This window comes from Erpetoichthys calabaricus, chromosome 7 (assembly GCF_900747795.2).
Source record: "Erpetoichthys calabaricus chromosome 7, fErpCal1.3, whole genome shotgun sequence".
Lineage (NCBI taxonomy): Eukaryota > Metazoa > Chordata > Cladistia > Polypteriformes > Polypteridae > Erpetoichthys > Erpetoichthys calabaricus.
The window spans coordinates 90,661,760-90,678,338 of NC_041400.2; the positions used below are offsets into that span (position 1 = coordinate 90,661,760).

Consider the following 16,579-nt stretch of genomic DNA (forward strand, 5'->3'; position numbering starts at 1 on the left):
TGCTAGATTTCCAGCCCCACTGACAGTTTCAAGAGAGACACAAGGAAGAATGTGTGCTTGTGATGAGCAGTGAAGTACCTGTGCATCTTATTTGTAAAGAAAAGGTTGCGCAGGTCTTTTTTTGGTATGTTCTCCCGAGTTGGATATACAGTATATAGTGTAATGTAGTTTGACACTCCTGCTTTATGTTTGCACACGATGTGCCACTCCATAGTTTTCCATAGTAAAGTGTGTTGTTAAAAAGAGGTGAGCCCAGACTGTTGAGCGTTTACTGACTTTGAGTCCGTGCCTGACATATTTTTACAGCAGCATATAACAAAAGGAAATTCTTTGTACGTCCATCAGGAAAAAAAGAATAAAAAATGTTGTGGTTACACAGCCTAGTCAGCCACTTGAGAGCTGCAAGGAAATGTCCTTGTGCTTTGTTTTTCAGCAAAGTCTCCACCATTTTGAGTGGAGTCATCAAAATCAGTTAACCGTTTTGCTTCAGGCTTCTTTGGGACTACATTGCGTTTTTTAACCTCAATGCTTCCTTTTAGCTGCAAACATGCCACACTTCAGTGTGGGGGAGAGAGCAGTAGACTTTTAAAAGTAAACCCACCACCTTAGTGGCCCTACTAAGTGCTGCATCAGTTGTTTTCTGATTTGCTCTCAACATTAAGAATGAAAGGACAGACAGCATGGCGACCTGCACAAGCTGAGAAAGAGAAAAGCCCTGGATCCTGTAGTTATGCACTTAACTATAAAATGATGGCCCTGACCTGTGAGCTTCTTGAAAGTTCCCTTTCCGCACAGGATGCATCTGCTTTTGTGACCGAATGGGATGAATCAGTGGAGTTGTGACTATTGGCAATAGGTGAATATCTGAAACCTCAGTGATGCAACAATGGAAGACTCTTCAGATCTGACCCTTCCATTTTTTCACACTTTGGCTATTCATTCCATGACATGAGGAAAATGTGCAGTGATGTGGCTCATTTCTAAACGGGTGGTATAAATAACATTTCATCTATTTACAAAACTACACAAAAGAATTTCCTTTGAATTTTTGAAGGTTTAAAAAAACAAGCAACTTCTCCTGAGAGCTCTTCAGTGACCTTGTGACATCTTCACCTTGTTTATTTGTACATTTTGTGCTAATGGAATCCTGTTGAAGATCACAGAACTAGGAAGGGGTTTGCTTAAACCACTAATTGAATTAAAAACACTGGAAACATACATTAAGCTGTTTCTTTTTCTTTTTCTCTTCCTTAGTCATCACTATTTACCAGTCACTGCCCTACTTTGAAGCCCTGGGAACCTTTTCTTTCCAAGTGTCCTTTCCAGTGCCCATCTATGTCCACTTTCCTTACGTTCTACAGTTGTACATGCCAGTGCTCGCTCTTGGTAAGTTTCTCATCATATGTACCTGTTATGCAAGCGGGCTTGTGTCTCTGAATTTTGACAGGAGGCAGCATCATTTTAAAAACCAGTACAGTTAGGAGGCTTGGGAGACCCTCATAATCAGCCACATTAATGTGACCTGACATTTGAGTTGTTCTTTTTCAGAGTCCTAATAATATGGAGAATGACCTGCAACAAATAACATAAACACAACTTCTTTTACATTTTTACAGAAAATCTTGACCCAACATTCAGGCTGTGTGCCAAAAAGTGTTTGTAACTTGTGGCCTGTAACAGGAGAGGGGGCCCTGGTGGCATCTCTCTATTCCATTATAAATGCCAGTAAGAGGGGTCAACGTCATCTGTGTGCAGAGTCGCAGCGCCATGATGTCAGGGCAGTTTTAGAACAGAAGTCAAGGTTAGGGTTTAGTGTGACAGGTAACCAGATTCTTCATGGCATAAGACATTCAGTTTAATGTGTACCTAGCTAACAGTTTTTGTTTTTCTTCAAACTGCATACACAGTCCTGTGTAATCACCATTTGATGTTTGCTTTTCTACCCATTGTGTATAAAAGTTACGTCCTTCATATGCAGATTTGCACCCTGATGTAAAGGCACTGCGGTTCGGCAAAAAGGTGCTTCTCAAGAGGACTAAAAGTAGTCGTATTGTCAGGTCCGAGTCCAGCTACATACAACATCTTGTGTCCTTCCAGTGCCATGATAAACAAGAATAGATTCATAAACATCCCTTTATTTTTTTCTTGAAGAAGATGCAGGGACAAACTTGTTACTCCTGCTTCCATGCTGTGCCACTTATTCAGGTTTGCTCTCAGTTTCTATGTTTCTAAAAGCAAGCTTCCAAAGTGGCTTCATTTTTATTTGTGGGTTTGTTAAACTAAAAACACCCACGGAAGAGTGCAGAGTACAAAGCACGGTATCCATTAACCCTTTGGGCCTCCGTAAATGGGCTGTCTGCCTGGTGAGGAGGCTTGCCCCCTTACCCACCTCTCATCCACATGCCTGGATTCTTCTTCCTTCTGATAGACCTTTGTCCCAGCTCTCCATCTACATGAATCATCCTGCTGGCATGAAACGACTTTAAACCAACTCCCAGGATCAATTCCAGCCAGTTACATTTAGTGTAGGATACTGGAGGTGAATCCTACCCTGATGTCCCAGCACCTCTGAGCCCAGGGCGATCTGGTTAATTTCACACACCAATTTTTGATGTTTTACATCCTCACTGTTTGATGTTAATTTCTCATTTATTTTTGTTTATTTTGTACATTCAATTTTTGATGCATTTTATTTTAAGCTGTTTTTTTTTTTTATGTACACTGCATGCACAATTACTAGGCACGTCAATTTCCTCACCTTATCACTACTTCTATGTACATTTTACAACTCTAAACCATACAAACCTGAATGCTTATTGGTTGTAATCAATTTCATGGGAGTGTGGCTTAAAGTGATTAACACGTTTATATTAGGGTGTGCAGTACATAATTATTACGGCAGCTTCATTACCTCAGGTAAAGTGAGCCAAAATAGACAGACACTGAAAAGTGAAAAATTGGAAAATGTCCTTCAGATGGATGCAACACTTAGGAAATTTCTAAACTACTGCGGTCTGAGCACCGGACAATCAAATGTTGTGTTGTGAGTAGTAAGCAGGGTTGAAAAAATATATGGAGAAGAAAAAACACAAATTAACTGTGAAAGACTTGAGAAGAATTAAACACCAGGAACCCATTCACCTCAACATATTCCAGAACTGCAACCTACCTACGGGCGCAGTGGTGGCTCTGAGGCTAGGGATTTGCACTGGTAATGCCAAAAGTGACTCTACTTCGTTGGTCTCATCCTTAACCTGCAATTGCTCCTTCCTTGGTATGACGTTAATCTGCATCCAGCCCTGCATGCAGGCCCTCCAACCTGCAGGGAAAAACCTCGGGGTTGGTGGCAGAATTGGCACTCCAGCCACCATAAAAAAAACCTCACACTGGTTCCATTCCATCTGAACTAGTGTGGTGCTGAGGTGTCACCCATTGCATGGCTGCACTCCGGTCCTAATCTGGGATCCTGAGTTGGTTTGTCATATGGTGGGTGTGATAATGTGCTGCATCAGCACATGCTCCTAACCTCCTCCTCCTCCTCAACGTACCTGGAGTGTCTAGAAGTACAAGATATCAGGTGCTCAGAGAAATGGCTAAGGTAAAGAAGGCTGAAATGTGACCACTGAATATGAATAACAAGTTAGGTCAAGAAATACCTGAAGACTGATTTTTCAAAGAATGAAAATTAAATCAGAGTGACTCTTGATTGACCAAACGGTGACAAATGGCTGAACTACTAATGGACACTGGGCACCAGCAAGATGAGGGGGGGGGTACTGGTGTGGGCTGCTATCCTTAAAGATGAGGTTGTAGACCTTTTTATGGTTGAAAATGGACTAAAAGTCAACTCCCAAACCTAATGCTGATTTCTGAAAGTTATTTCTTCCTATACCACTTCATGAAGAAGGTAAGTAGCATTCAAGAAGGTGATGATCTTTTTGCAGGACAATGCTCCATCACATGTACCCAAACGCTCTGCTGCTTGGGTAACCAGCAAAGGCCTCAAAGATTACCAAATAATGACCAGGCCCCCTTCCTGACCTGACTGAAGTCCTATTGAGAACTTGTGGCCCCTTCTCAAATGTAAGATATACAGTGATGCACCTCTTTGAACAGCATTTGGGAGGCAGTGGTTGCTGCTTCAGCAAACATTCATTGTGAACAGATCATCAAAATGACGGACTCAATGGAGGGGAGACTCACGACAGTAACTGTAAAGAACAGTGGCCATATTGGTCACTGAATACTTTAGAAAGACCAACATTTTATTTGTTAATTGTTATATGTTATTTATTTGTTGTTATTACTGCAAAACCCGGAAGAGTAAAGAAGCAAGTGGAAAAAAAATATTTGTAATTTAGTTGTCTAATAATTGTACAGACGTCCTACTGAGAAAGACCCAACTCACTTTTCCTTTTAAACATTCAGGTTTGTAAAATTGTGCATTGCCTGATAGTGTTGTATTTGTTCAAAAGTAAAATTAATCCTGATGAGTACCATTTGCCTAATAATTGTGCAGGCATTCTTTGGTTTTATTTCAAACACTCCTTTCTTTTTTCCTTTACATACCACTTATTTTTCAATGTGAATTTATTGCAGTTTTTAAATTTGTTCTGCACAATGATTTATGAATTATTTACACTATTTCTTTTTGTTTTTGTTATGGCTTTGTACCCTCTGGGGCCTCCAAACGTATATGGTTGGTTTTTTTAGATATCCTCAGATTTTGTTTCCATCACACTGAAATACCTGTTATTAAAGTTCTTCATCGTAAGTGATAGACTAGTGAAATCCTCCTGGGTTTGAGTTTCATAGCACAACCTAGCAAGGCTACACATTCCATTGACTTCAGGACGCCTATCCAGACTTCTGTGTAGCCATCTGTGGATATCTGCCTGAATGACTGCATAGCGTCACTAGTCACCCTGGCCGGGTGTCTGCTGTCCTGCTAGCGCCTTTCCACTTGATTGTTTGTGTGGACGGATTTTTATTGACGCTTCTTGAAAATTCAGGGCACACCAGGAGCACATGCTTATTTGGACTACTTGAACCTGCCTCTTAACACAAACTCACTGAGGTCTCCCAGGGAGATGAAGCTTAGTTCTTCTCCAAGATGTGCCTGCCAGCTCTGCTTCATCTTTCACACCTACTTGGTCATTTCCTAGCCTTGTTATCATACATGAACTTCCATTTGTTAACACATTGCCATTTGTCATCTTCAGCGTGTTTGTGCTCATCATTTGGTAAATGTTTTGGAAGTCTGAGCAGCCTAATAATCAGTCCAGGGCAAGTTAAGTTAGACATGCCTTCTTCAGACACGTACAACCCACAGGAGGAGATTACAAGAGGAAGAGAAGATTCACTTCTTATCAGATGAGCCCACTGTTATGCAGTCCTTGTCACTCATTAGTTTCTTAGAGGCCACTCATTTCTAGTTTTGTCTAATAGGCCTGCCAGCAAAACGCAGAAATATCTTCTGGGGGCCCAGAATTCTAGGAATGTCAGTCTACTCACAATTTAAAGCTGAAAGACTCAGCCCTCTTTGCTTTTATTTGCACACTACCAGTAGAGCACATTTATATTTGTAAGCAGGGCTGTGGAGTTGGTAGATAAATTCTTTGACTCCGACTCCTTAGTTTCTGGTACTTCTGACTCCGACTTCTCTGTAATATGCTAATGTATTTTCCATGTTGATTGAAGGCAACATACATGTCATTTAACCACAGAACTACTGGCTAGGAAGCTGACTCTCTACTGTATTGGCCAGTTACACAAAAAACAAGAACCCCTGAACACACATCAGGCCATAGCACACACCTCCACTTACAGTGGTGTGAAAAACTATTTGCCCCCTTCCTGATTTCTTATTCTTTTGCATGTTTGTCACACAAAATGTTTCTGATCATCAAACACATTTAACCATTAGTCAAATATAACACAAGTAAACACAAAATGCAGTTTTTAAATGGTGGTTTTTATTATTTAGGGAGAAAAAAAAATCCAAACTTACATGGCCCTGTGTGAAAAAGTAATTGCCCCCTGAACCTAATAACTGGTTGGGCCACCCTTAGCAGCAATAACTGCAATCAAGCGTTTGCGATAACTTGCAATGAGTCTTTTACAGCGCTCTGGAGGAATTTTGGCCCACTCATCTTTGCAAAATTGTTGTAATTCAGCTTTATTTGAGGGTTTTCTAGCATGAACCGCCTTTTTAAGGTCATGCCATAGCATCTCAATTGGATTCAGGTCAGGACTTTGACTAGGCCATTCCAAAGTCTTCATTTTGTTTTTCTTCAGCCATTCAGAGGTGGATTTGCTGGTGTGTTTTGGGTCATTGTCCTGTTGCAGCACCCAAGATCGCTTCAGCTTGAGTTGACGAACAGATGGCCGGACATTCTCCTTCAGGATTTTTTGGTAGACAGTAGAATTCATGGTTCCATCTATCACAGCAAGCCTTCCAGGTCCTGAAGCAGCAAAACAACCCCAGACCATCACACTACCACCACCATATTTTACTGTTGGTATGATGTTCTTTTTCTGAAATGCTGTGTTCCTTTTACGCCAGATGTAACGGGACATTTGCCTTCCAAAAAGTTCAACTTTTGACTCATCAGTCCACAAGGTATTTTCCCAAAAGTCTTGGCAATCATATGAGATGTTTCTTAGCAAAATTGAGACGAGCCCTAATGTTCTTTTTGCTTAACAGTGGTTTGCGTCTTGGAAATCTGCCATGCAGGCCGTTTTTGCCCAGTCTCTTTCTTATGGTGGAGTCGTAAACACTGACCTTAATTGAGGCAAGTGAGGCCTGCAGTTCTTTAGACGTTGTCCTGGGGTCTTTTGTGACCTCTCGGATGAGTCGTCTCTGCGCTCTTGGGGTAATTTTGGTCGGCCGGCCACTCCTGGGAAGGTTTACCACTGTTCCATGTTTTTGCCATTTGTGGATAATGGCTCTCACTGTGGTTCGCTGGAGTCCCAAAGCTTTAGAAATGGCTTTATAACCTTTACCAGACTGATAGATCTCAATTACTTCTGTTCTCATTTGTTCCTGAATTTCTTTGGATCTTGGCATGATGTCTAGCTTTTGAGGAGCTTTTGGTCTACTTCTCTGTGTCAGGCAGCTCCTATTTAAGTGATTTCTTGATTGAAACAGGTGTGGCAGTAATCAGGCCTGGGGGTGGCTACGGAAATTGAACTCAGGTGTGATACACCACAGTTAGGTTATTTTTTAACAAGGGGGCAATTACTTTTTCACACAGGGCCATGTAGGTTTGGATTTTTTTTCTCCCTAAATAATAAAACACCATCATTTAAAAACTGCATTTTGTGTTTACTTGTGTTATATTTGACTAATGGTTAAATGTGTTTGATGATCAGAAACATTTTGTGTGACAAACATGCAAAAGAATAAGAAATCAGGAAGGGGGGCAAATAGTTTTTCACACCACTGTACATCATTACACTTGTTTACACTCAAATGAAGTTGTTACACACATTATATCTGAAAGAAAATGAAAGCACTTTTTGTAATGTACCATAATCCAGATTACAATGTGTGAATGTCTGGTTGTATAATAGCTCAGCTGAACTTCACACTAGTAGTAACACAACTATGGACTAGGCTTTATTCTTACATCAGAGAAGTACTTAATTATGACTATTGTTTGTGAAATGGGACATTTGCTGTATTTGTTTCATTACAATTTTAATTTATTAGGAGTTGGAGTCAGTACATTTTTGCCGACTCCGACCCAGACTCCAGGTACCCAAAATTGTCTCCAACTCCGCAGCCCTATTTGTAAGGCAGAATCTGCTTCAATCATAATGGCTTCTTTAATAGTAAGAGCTTATTACTTTAAAAGCTCAGGTGTTACAGTGGACAGGGTTTACTGTCGCTACTACACACGACTGGATCCCAGTCCAGGCGGTATGTGTGTTTTGGAAGTATTCCCATTTTCTTTAATATCCTAAAGATGTGTACATAAGGATGGTTGACAGCTCTAAACTGGCATTGTGGATGCCAATGCGTGTCTACCTTGGGGTTGCGTCCAGGGAGGAACCCTGCATCACACTTGTCACTTCCATGATACACTCTGGCCACCCTTTGGCCTTGTGTTGAATCAAATAATCATCCCTTGCAAATTAAACTAACTACTACTGAAAATGTCTAGCAGTTATATAGTCTCAGTTCTGACATGACTATTATGGTCCACCTTCTGCACGTTGTCCATAGACATTTGTGGTCAGTCAGCCTGCTAAATGAAAAGAATACGACATGTGGGTAAGGCCTGGACGTAACCTTGTCACTGCTGTACCACAGGGGCCTGCATCAACGTCAGCTACCTGCTCTCGGGAAGGAGCCAGTGCTTGGGAGAATACAGCATAAAAAACAAGGACGACTGATGGAAGTGGCAGCTGGGACACGGACACCATGGGTCTGCTACAGAAGGATACGAGTGACTTGAGCTGTAATTTTGTTTAAACAAAAAAAGAAAACGGTCAGCAAAACCTTTACACTGTGCTCAGCTTGAACGTGTTAGTAGGAAACCAAAAGAAGAGACAGAAAATGCCTCATGTATTAAGAAGGTAATGGTGCTAAATACTTCAAATATCTTACTGTAAAAACAGCAGGAAACATAACACCACCATTTTGGTATTAAAGTTTGGTTTTATTAGCTGTTCAAGGTAAACCTGGGTGGATGAAACAGTAAATTTACTTGATATCATTGAGCTCAAAATTTTCACACTAAAGATTTGCAGAACACTGAAACATGAAATACAGAATATGGCACTTTTCTCACAATTCTCATATCCAGCAGTCTTGTCAAACACGTCTTTATTTGGGGGTCCAGATCAGAGCTTAGATACCAAATGTCAAACCTGACTGCGTGAGCGGCCACAAATACCTGATGTGAGAATCCTGCGTCAATGATGAAAAGACAGAAAGGGCTTCTAAAGTCATCATTGTCACATGTGTAATAATGAAAGATTGTTTTTAAATGTGTAACTACTGTATTTTATTAAAATACTTTAAAAATAAGTTATATTAAAATTCTATTATGTATCATGGCCTGCACTCTTTGGTTATGAAATGATCTGATCAAATATTTATTTTTTTTAGACCAAAAACTATTAGCATTCTCCATTTCCCTTCAAGTGATTTTAAGCAACAGTATGCATGTTTCTTCTTTTCTTATAAACAAAATGAATATATTATGTATGGTGAATTGCAATTTATATTTAATAAATAAAGGAATTTATTGAGGTACAATATATTTCAGGCATAAACCCATACACAGCTACACAGTTTTAGTCCTCATTAGTGGCGGACACAGCTCAAGCATGAAAAGCACAAAAAGCCAACAAAACGTGTTCTCCTGCAGCTAACCGCTCAGTCGCTTACTTCACTGACATCTTAGCCACCCAGGAAAATGATTTTTAAAGCAAGTTATTTAAGCAGTAAGTGGATATTATTATTATAACACTAGACTTGATACAAGTATACATTGATATAATAAAATGTAACAAGAAAGTCTGGAGTCACCTCAGATTCCCTACAGCCGGATGGGAAAGAAAGAAAACAAAAAGCAGCTAAATGAAGAGAGTCTGGCCAACCCTGCAAAAAGCTGCCAAGAGTTACCAATAACTACATGCAAAGAACTAACACAGCAACGTGTCCAAACCGACTGCTTCATTATCACATTCTAAAGGAGGCCAATATCAGGCATTCTTGTTACATTTTATTCTGTTGATGCTTATTGGTATTTAATCACATTGTGGTGTTTTCTTGGGTAGAAACACAATCGCTGTCCAGATAACTAGCACTTAGAATAATTTTCAATAGTTTACATATGATGTCTGAGGTACTACTGCATTGTGTATTGTTTCTTTACTTTTGGCTGTTGTAGTTCATTTTAATGTCGTAGCACGGCTGCCCCATTAAAAGCACAGAGGTACTTCCGCTGTCCCTGGGGATTGTTGCTCCAATGATTACTTTGTGACAAGTATCACTAGCATAAAAAAACAAACAAACAACTGTGAAAATAAAATGAAGCCCAAAAGAGGAGAGGAATGCTTTTCAGGCCCTTGGAGTATCATAAAAATGATTGTACGTATTAATCTGGAATTTAGCTCTGTGTGAGCAGATCATCTGATGAATGGCAGAAGCAATGGTAAAGAGTGCCAAAGAGAGTGAGTGAACGTAACGACACGGCTCATCCAAAGAGAAGCAACAGACACAACTGTGGATTTTCACTGCCTGAGCTCACGCGGGTGGTGCAGCCTCATCATACTTGAAAAACAAGAGCCAGTGTGGTGGGCCTTTCCTGGGAGAGTTATCAGTCTTCAGCACTCCAAGTCCTTCACTATTTGTTAATGCCAGCTGGGACTTCAGGTTTGTTCCACTCATGTTGGCCATTCCGTGTTCTTTGTATATGTTGTACTCTAAATCTTAACAATGTTGGGGTTAAAGAGTGAAAGAGACTACAATTTGAATGCTTGCATGTTTAATACATTCTTGTAGGTGTTTCATAAAATTATTTTGAGAAGTTTCTCCAAAGCAGATCTAAAGTTCCAACGTCTGTTCTTGTGCTTTTGTTGATTGCATGTTTCATCTGTTTGTTTGTCTTTTATTACTAGTCTGATGTTGCTCCTCTATACACATTTAAGCAGTTTTGGTGTTGGGTGGTGTAGCCAGATTCACCTTGCTGAGCTATTTATTTATATCTAAAACCCCTTCAGATACTTGAGGTGCTCATGACACAAGAATGATTGAGATGATCAGCTTCACCAACATCACCCTGCATGTCACTAAAACAGAAAGGAACCCCTTCTTCTGTGGACAGATTTTCCTGTAGCCACCTTGATTCTCAGTTGTTTTGGATATCCCAGGAATCAAATCTAATTACCCAAGTTGGATCCTTAACACCAAGGTCACGGTGGAAAAGAACAAGAGCACCTTAATTTAGGACCCACCTAATGCAGTGCAGAATGAGGAAAAATGTATTACAAAAATCACCTACACTGGTAGAGACCCCATAAAATGAGAAGGCCATTCAGATGTGTAACACAAAAACCATCAAAGGCTCTGCTTTGTGACCAACAGCACAGGTCAACCTCAGCTCCAGCATTGCTAGAATGAAGCCTACGCCATGATATGGAGCTCCTGTTACCTCTCCATAAAAAGGTTTTGTCAGGAGCTGCTACAACCATCTACAATGGCTTTGTTTGGAATATTTAGCAATTCACACATAAAATAGCTTTTTAAAAATAAAAAAGCGTAACAAATCATAATCAGATCAACTAACTATTATTTATTAAGACCAGGCCTGTCAATTTTTTTTCACCCTACATATTGCTTACTTCTCTGTGTACAGTTTATCTGTATTCTGTGCCAGTTGGTATATACATTTTCATTTTTATTCACCATTATTTCAATTTTGTTACTTTTTGAGAAGCAGCATAAATGCAAATAGTTACATATGGCAAGTAAAATATAAACTAATATATCAGCACAAAATGTATGAACACAGATATCTTTGAATAGTGAAAAAGGAAAAAGAAATACATCAAATGATTCATATAAGGAAAAAAAAAACAGCCATAAGTATTACGATTGTAATTATGTTTTTTTGGCATTAAAGAAGCAGACCCTACACACCCTGTCCAGTTGTCGGCAATGAACACGGACCAAAGGTTTCTCATCATGCATTACACAATTAAAACATGTCTGATGGTATCACAGCCCTGAGAATCACTGCTGCCAGCTGCTGATGTCGGCCATCAGAAAGGCGTTTTGGCCTTGGAACTCTCAGAGCTTCTTTTATTACAGCCTAGAATACTTTAAAGCGTCTTTCACCCTTTTTTTTTATGTAACAACTGCAATCAGTTTGATTGCTTCCTGGTTTTATCAACCTTTGCATTTTTATTTATTGTGGAAGAAGGTGACCTCCACTTGCAACTGAATACCTTTTTTAAATCAAGTTACAAACAGCTCACTCCTGGTCATTGAAACGTTTGATTCTGTTGACATGCTGACCATCGTCTTTCTCCACTGCAGTCCTACCAGCCATATGCTCTGGTCCAGACAGACTTCTTCTTAAACTCGGGAAGAAACCTCAAGGCCAGAAGAGCAGCTACCAAAGAAAAATGAAAAAGTTCAATTTTTTTTTCACGAATTATTGACATCATCTAAATTTAAGAGAGGAACAATTTTATTATACTCAGTTAAAACAATTCTCCATTACTGAACCAAAATTCCTTTTCAAACTTTAGCTATATTTCATATACATTAATGTGACAATGGAAACAACTATTTATAAAGATGGTTCTTGAGGTTAAAATGAGCAGTGAAAAAAACATAAAACAAACAATTGCCTTAAATTTCACAAAATAACAAACAACCAACCATCCTGAGCTGAGCTGAGCTAAGGACAGTGACTTGTTATCACTATGACCTTTGGCATTTTTTATTTAAACTTCACTCTAAGTTCCTAAAGCCGTTACCCTGTAGTGCCATTGCAAACCACAATGCAGTTTAGTTTATTATGTGTGCTTATGAGTCAATCAGAGTGAGCAGGAGGTTTCAGTTAGTCTTATCTTTTATCTGGGAAACAATTAGATTACAATTATAGCACCAGGCACAATGCCAGCACAAACCCAAAGAACTCATGAAATCACAAAAGCGTTAATTGCCCTGATGAGCATGGGCACACCGGGTCATGGGCTGTAGTTAGCCTCTCCACTGCACTATCATTTTATAGAGGTTTCTGTATTCTTAATAAAATCTCAATATCAGATAGTAATAGGAAAACAAAGGTAAAGTGACCATGTGAGCACCAGAGCTGAATGACTGAATGTTGGAGACATGTTGCCTGGTCTGACAGATCCTCATTCCTGCTGTGACTTGCAGAGAGCGGGGTCTCAATTTGTCATAAACATCAGGAATCCATGGATCCATCCTACCTTAATGGTGTTGAAAACGTTCAGATGGCATAACTTTAGCCTCCTAACACAAATTCAGTGGCATCGCTACAGCATGTCTACTTGTTGATGCTGACCATATGCATCCTTTCATGGCCCGCTGTATCCTTTCTACGATGAATACCTCCAGCATGATAATTCATCACATCATAAAGAAGGCATTTTCACATGCTGCTTCCAGAACTTAGGGGTCTACTTAGTGTCCAGATCTCAGTCCAAGATGGTGCTTCCAGGGTGAGATGAAACTGTACTTGTAGAGCAAAAACGTGCGACTAAAACAATAAGCTGTCAAGTCATAATGGATCAGAATTCTAAATACAGTAAAATAAAAAATTCAGGCTCTTTTGGAGGCAAACAGGTGGTCCTACCCAACACTTGATGGCTCTATCAAGTTAATAAAGTGATTGGTTACTAAGCTTGAGAGTTTGCAAAATGACAACATAGAGGCATGTGAAAAAGTGAGTACACCCCATGAAATGTTTTTCTTTTCTCTTTTAACATATGTGGACATACCGAGATTTGATCGCCATTTAAACAGTATCTGTAGACAAGGGTGATATAACAAACATGCCACATTTACAACTCTTCGAAAGGCGTGACTCTGCACAAAATACATTTATGACAATGTTAATCATGTAGCACCGCTACAAGGTCAGGAGCAAATGATCAGAATGTCATTCTAGAGGATCTTGGAGGAACCAAGGAACCTACTTAAACCTGAGACAGCGAGTTTGGTTTACTCTTTGTTACTGAAGTGTGTGCTATCAGAGACTGAAATAGATTTCAGAGGCCTTCAGAAAGAAGGTTTTAGATGCCTATAAGTCTGGGAAGCGATTTAAAAAGATATCTAAACAATTGGAAATGAACCACTCCACTGTCTAGAACAGGGATCCTCAATCACAGTCCTGGAGGGCTGCAGTGGCTGCAGGTTTTTTGCTCCAACCCAGTTGCTTAATAAGAAGCACTTATTGCTCAAGTAACACTTCTGTTTCACTTTAGTTGTCTTGCTCATTAAGATTTTGAACACTTATTGCTTATTTTAGACTTAAATTGCTGTATTCTTGGCTTTTAATGGCTCCTAATTAGCAATAACATGCAAATGACAAAAGAGACCAGTATTTCTCCATTTAGCTTGTTACTATTTACACCTGCGTGTATTTATCATGCACTATTGGGTTAAATTAATAACTTGGAAGGAAATTGAAGAGGAAAAAGTGAAGGACAGAGAATTACTCATCCATTTTAGCCTTCAAATCATTTGGATGATATATCCTTAGAAAGGGAAAGAAAATCTAGGATATGATAATTACCTGACATAACAGAGTTAAAGCACGAACAAGCCATGAAATTAAATTATTGGCAAGAATTGCTTTCTAATTAAGCAACCAGGTTGCAACAAAAACCTGCAGCCACTGCGGCCCTCCAGGACTGTGATTGAGGACCCCTGGTCTAGAAGATTGTCTACAATTGGGAATATTTTAAACAATTGCCAAATTCTCCAGGCCAGGCCAGCGACAGCAAGTTCGGCCCAAGAGCAGAACGCAAGATGCCAAAAGAAATTTGTAAGAATCACAGAACCGACAGTTAGGTCTTGCCACTGTTTCTGCCAAAGTGCACAAGTGTACCACTGCACAAATAATCGCCATGGGGGCACGTCAGGAGAACATCAGGGGAAGACTAAAGTTTGTCCATAAAGACCTAAGGCAAAGAGAGGGCCTTCAGAACAATGTGTGATGGACATACAAAGGTAAGAGTTATTTTGCCACAGCACTAGAAGTCAGGTTTCCCTGAAACCAAAGCACCAGAAGAACCTGACACAAACTGTAAAGCACTGTGGAGGGAATGTTATGGGTTGGGGCTGTTTTCTGCTGCATTAGACCCTGGGCCGTCATAGAATCCACTATGAATTCCTAATTGTACCAGATGGTGCTTGGAGGATAATGTGGGACCATCTACCAAAAGACTGGCGGCCAATTGAAAGAGGACCATGCAACACAACAATTACCCTACACATATCAGTAAATACATCCAGGAACGGCTGACAAAAAGAAATGGAGGGTTCAAGGATGGCCAAGTCAAGGCCTGGATCTAAATCCCAGTGAGATGCAGTGGGGTGCTGGAATTGGGGGGTGGTGTAGGGAATTGAAGACATCACTCCAACACCAGAAACAATTCTGCAATGAGGAGTGGCAAATAACTTGTCCCATTTGATGCCAGAGACAGACAGACAGATGTCGAAGTGTCTAGCTGAGGTTGTTTCTGCCAAAGGATGTACTACCAACTACTACTGCCAAGGGTTTACTTACCTCTTCACAGATGAAAATAGCACATCTGATCACTTTTCATTGAATTAAATATTGCAAAAACCCCCCCCCCCCCCCATTATATCACCTTTATCTAAAGATGCTGTTAAAATGAAGATCAAATCTTTATATGTCCACATAAGTTAAAATCGGAGGTGGTGCAATGATACCACTGCTGTCTCCCAACAATGAGTCCAGGGCTCACATCCCAGGCGTTCCCTGTGTGGAGTCTGCATGTTCAGGTTAGGTGAAGTGGTGCTGTCAAATTGCTCCATGGGTGTGGGGTCACCCTATGAAGGGCTGGCCCCCTGTCCAGGGACTTTCTCAACCTTGTGCCCTATGCTTGCTGGGATAGGCTCCAGCTTCAACATGACTCCCTGCACTGCACAAACTGGTCAGGAAAATAGATGGGTGGAATAGATAAAAGAAAAATCATGGTATGTATTTACTTTTTCACATGATGAAAATATGACGTTCAATAACCTTTTCTCCACAAATGATATTAAAGAACATTTAAAACTTTTCAAATACCTCAATACTTTAGCAAGGCACTGAATACTTGGGTATAAGTCAAGCTACGGCTGTGGAATTAAAAGCATTAGCTTAAAGTGGCAATTTTAAAATGCTTTTAATTAATACATTACTTTATTACTATTTATTATTATTTAGAAACTTTATGTCTTCCAATGCACCATTTGTCCATTACACAAAAAACTGAACAAATCAACACACAGAGCACTGCTTGTTTCTTCATTGTAACACAGCATGAACTATCCACACACCTCCTGCTCCCTCTTACCCAATGGGTTCGATGTTTTACCAAACTTGTGCACACAGTGGTGTTTATGGTGATGCTAACATCCCTAAGCCTGTGACAGCAAACCCTAAAATGAACCATGCATCTCTATTGTTTGATGGTAAATTATACCAAGATGACCAAAATCAATCTGTGAGTACTTTATTGCTTATAAAGTGCAGAAATTTCTTACAAAAGCAGGCAAAAAAAAAAATAGCCATTTTACCTTTAATTCTTTTGACTGACGTGCTGGACAAGCCTTGTGAGGGCCCCTCTATCATAGTCAGCATCCAGTCTATGAACTGAAACAACAGAAAAGTTAACGTTACAGAGTGGACACATGTGAAAGGCCAGTGGTGGCACACTGATCACACTCCACAGAGCACTGCACATTGTAATGCTTAGCAATTAAAATATATTTTAACAATCATTTATGGGTGGGTGATATGATATAATATTGACGTTCCCATACGTATGAAATGCCATCTTGTGTTATTGTATA

The 16,579-nt window shown here is 39.9% G+C and overlaps 2 protein-coding genes across 2 annotated transcripts in view; one reads left to right on the forward strand and one right to left on the reverse strand.

Moving 5' to 3' along the window:
• hacd4 (3-hydroxyacyl-CoA dehydratase 4) overlaps positions 1–9,052 on the forward strand; it is a 59,120-nt gene extending 50,068 nt beyond the window's left edge. Inside the window, exons 6-7 of the mRNA XM_028805165.2 lie at positions 1,255–1,386; positions 8,318–9,052. Of these exons, the coding sequence (XP_028660998.1) occupies positions 1,255–1,386; positions 8,318–8,400 (215 nt within the window). The 3' untranslated portion in view covers positions 8,401–9,052. The remainder of the gene's footprint in view (positions 1–1,254; positions 1,387–8,317) is intronic.
• Positions 9,053–11,306: 2,254 nt separating this feature from the next.
• focad (focadhesin) overlaps positions 11,307–16,579 on the reverse strand; it is a 351,198-nt gene continuing 345,925 nt past the window's right edge. Inside the window, 2 exon segments of the mRNA XM_051930168.1 lie at positions 11,307–12,131; positions 16,304–16,379. Coding sequence (XP_051786128.1) covers positions 12,058–12,131; positions 16,304–16,379 — 150 coding nt within the window. The 3' untranslated portion in view covers positions 11,307–12,057.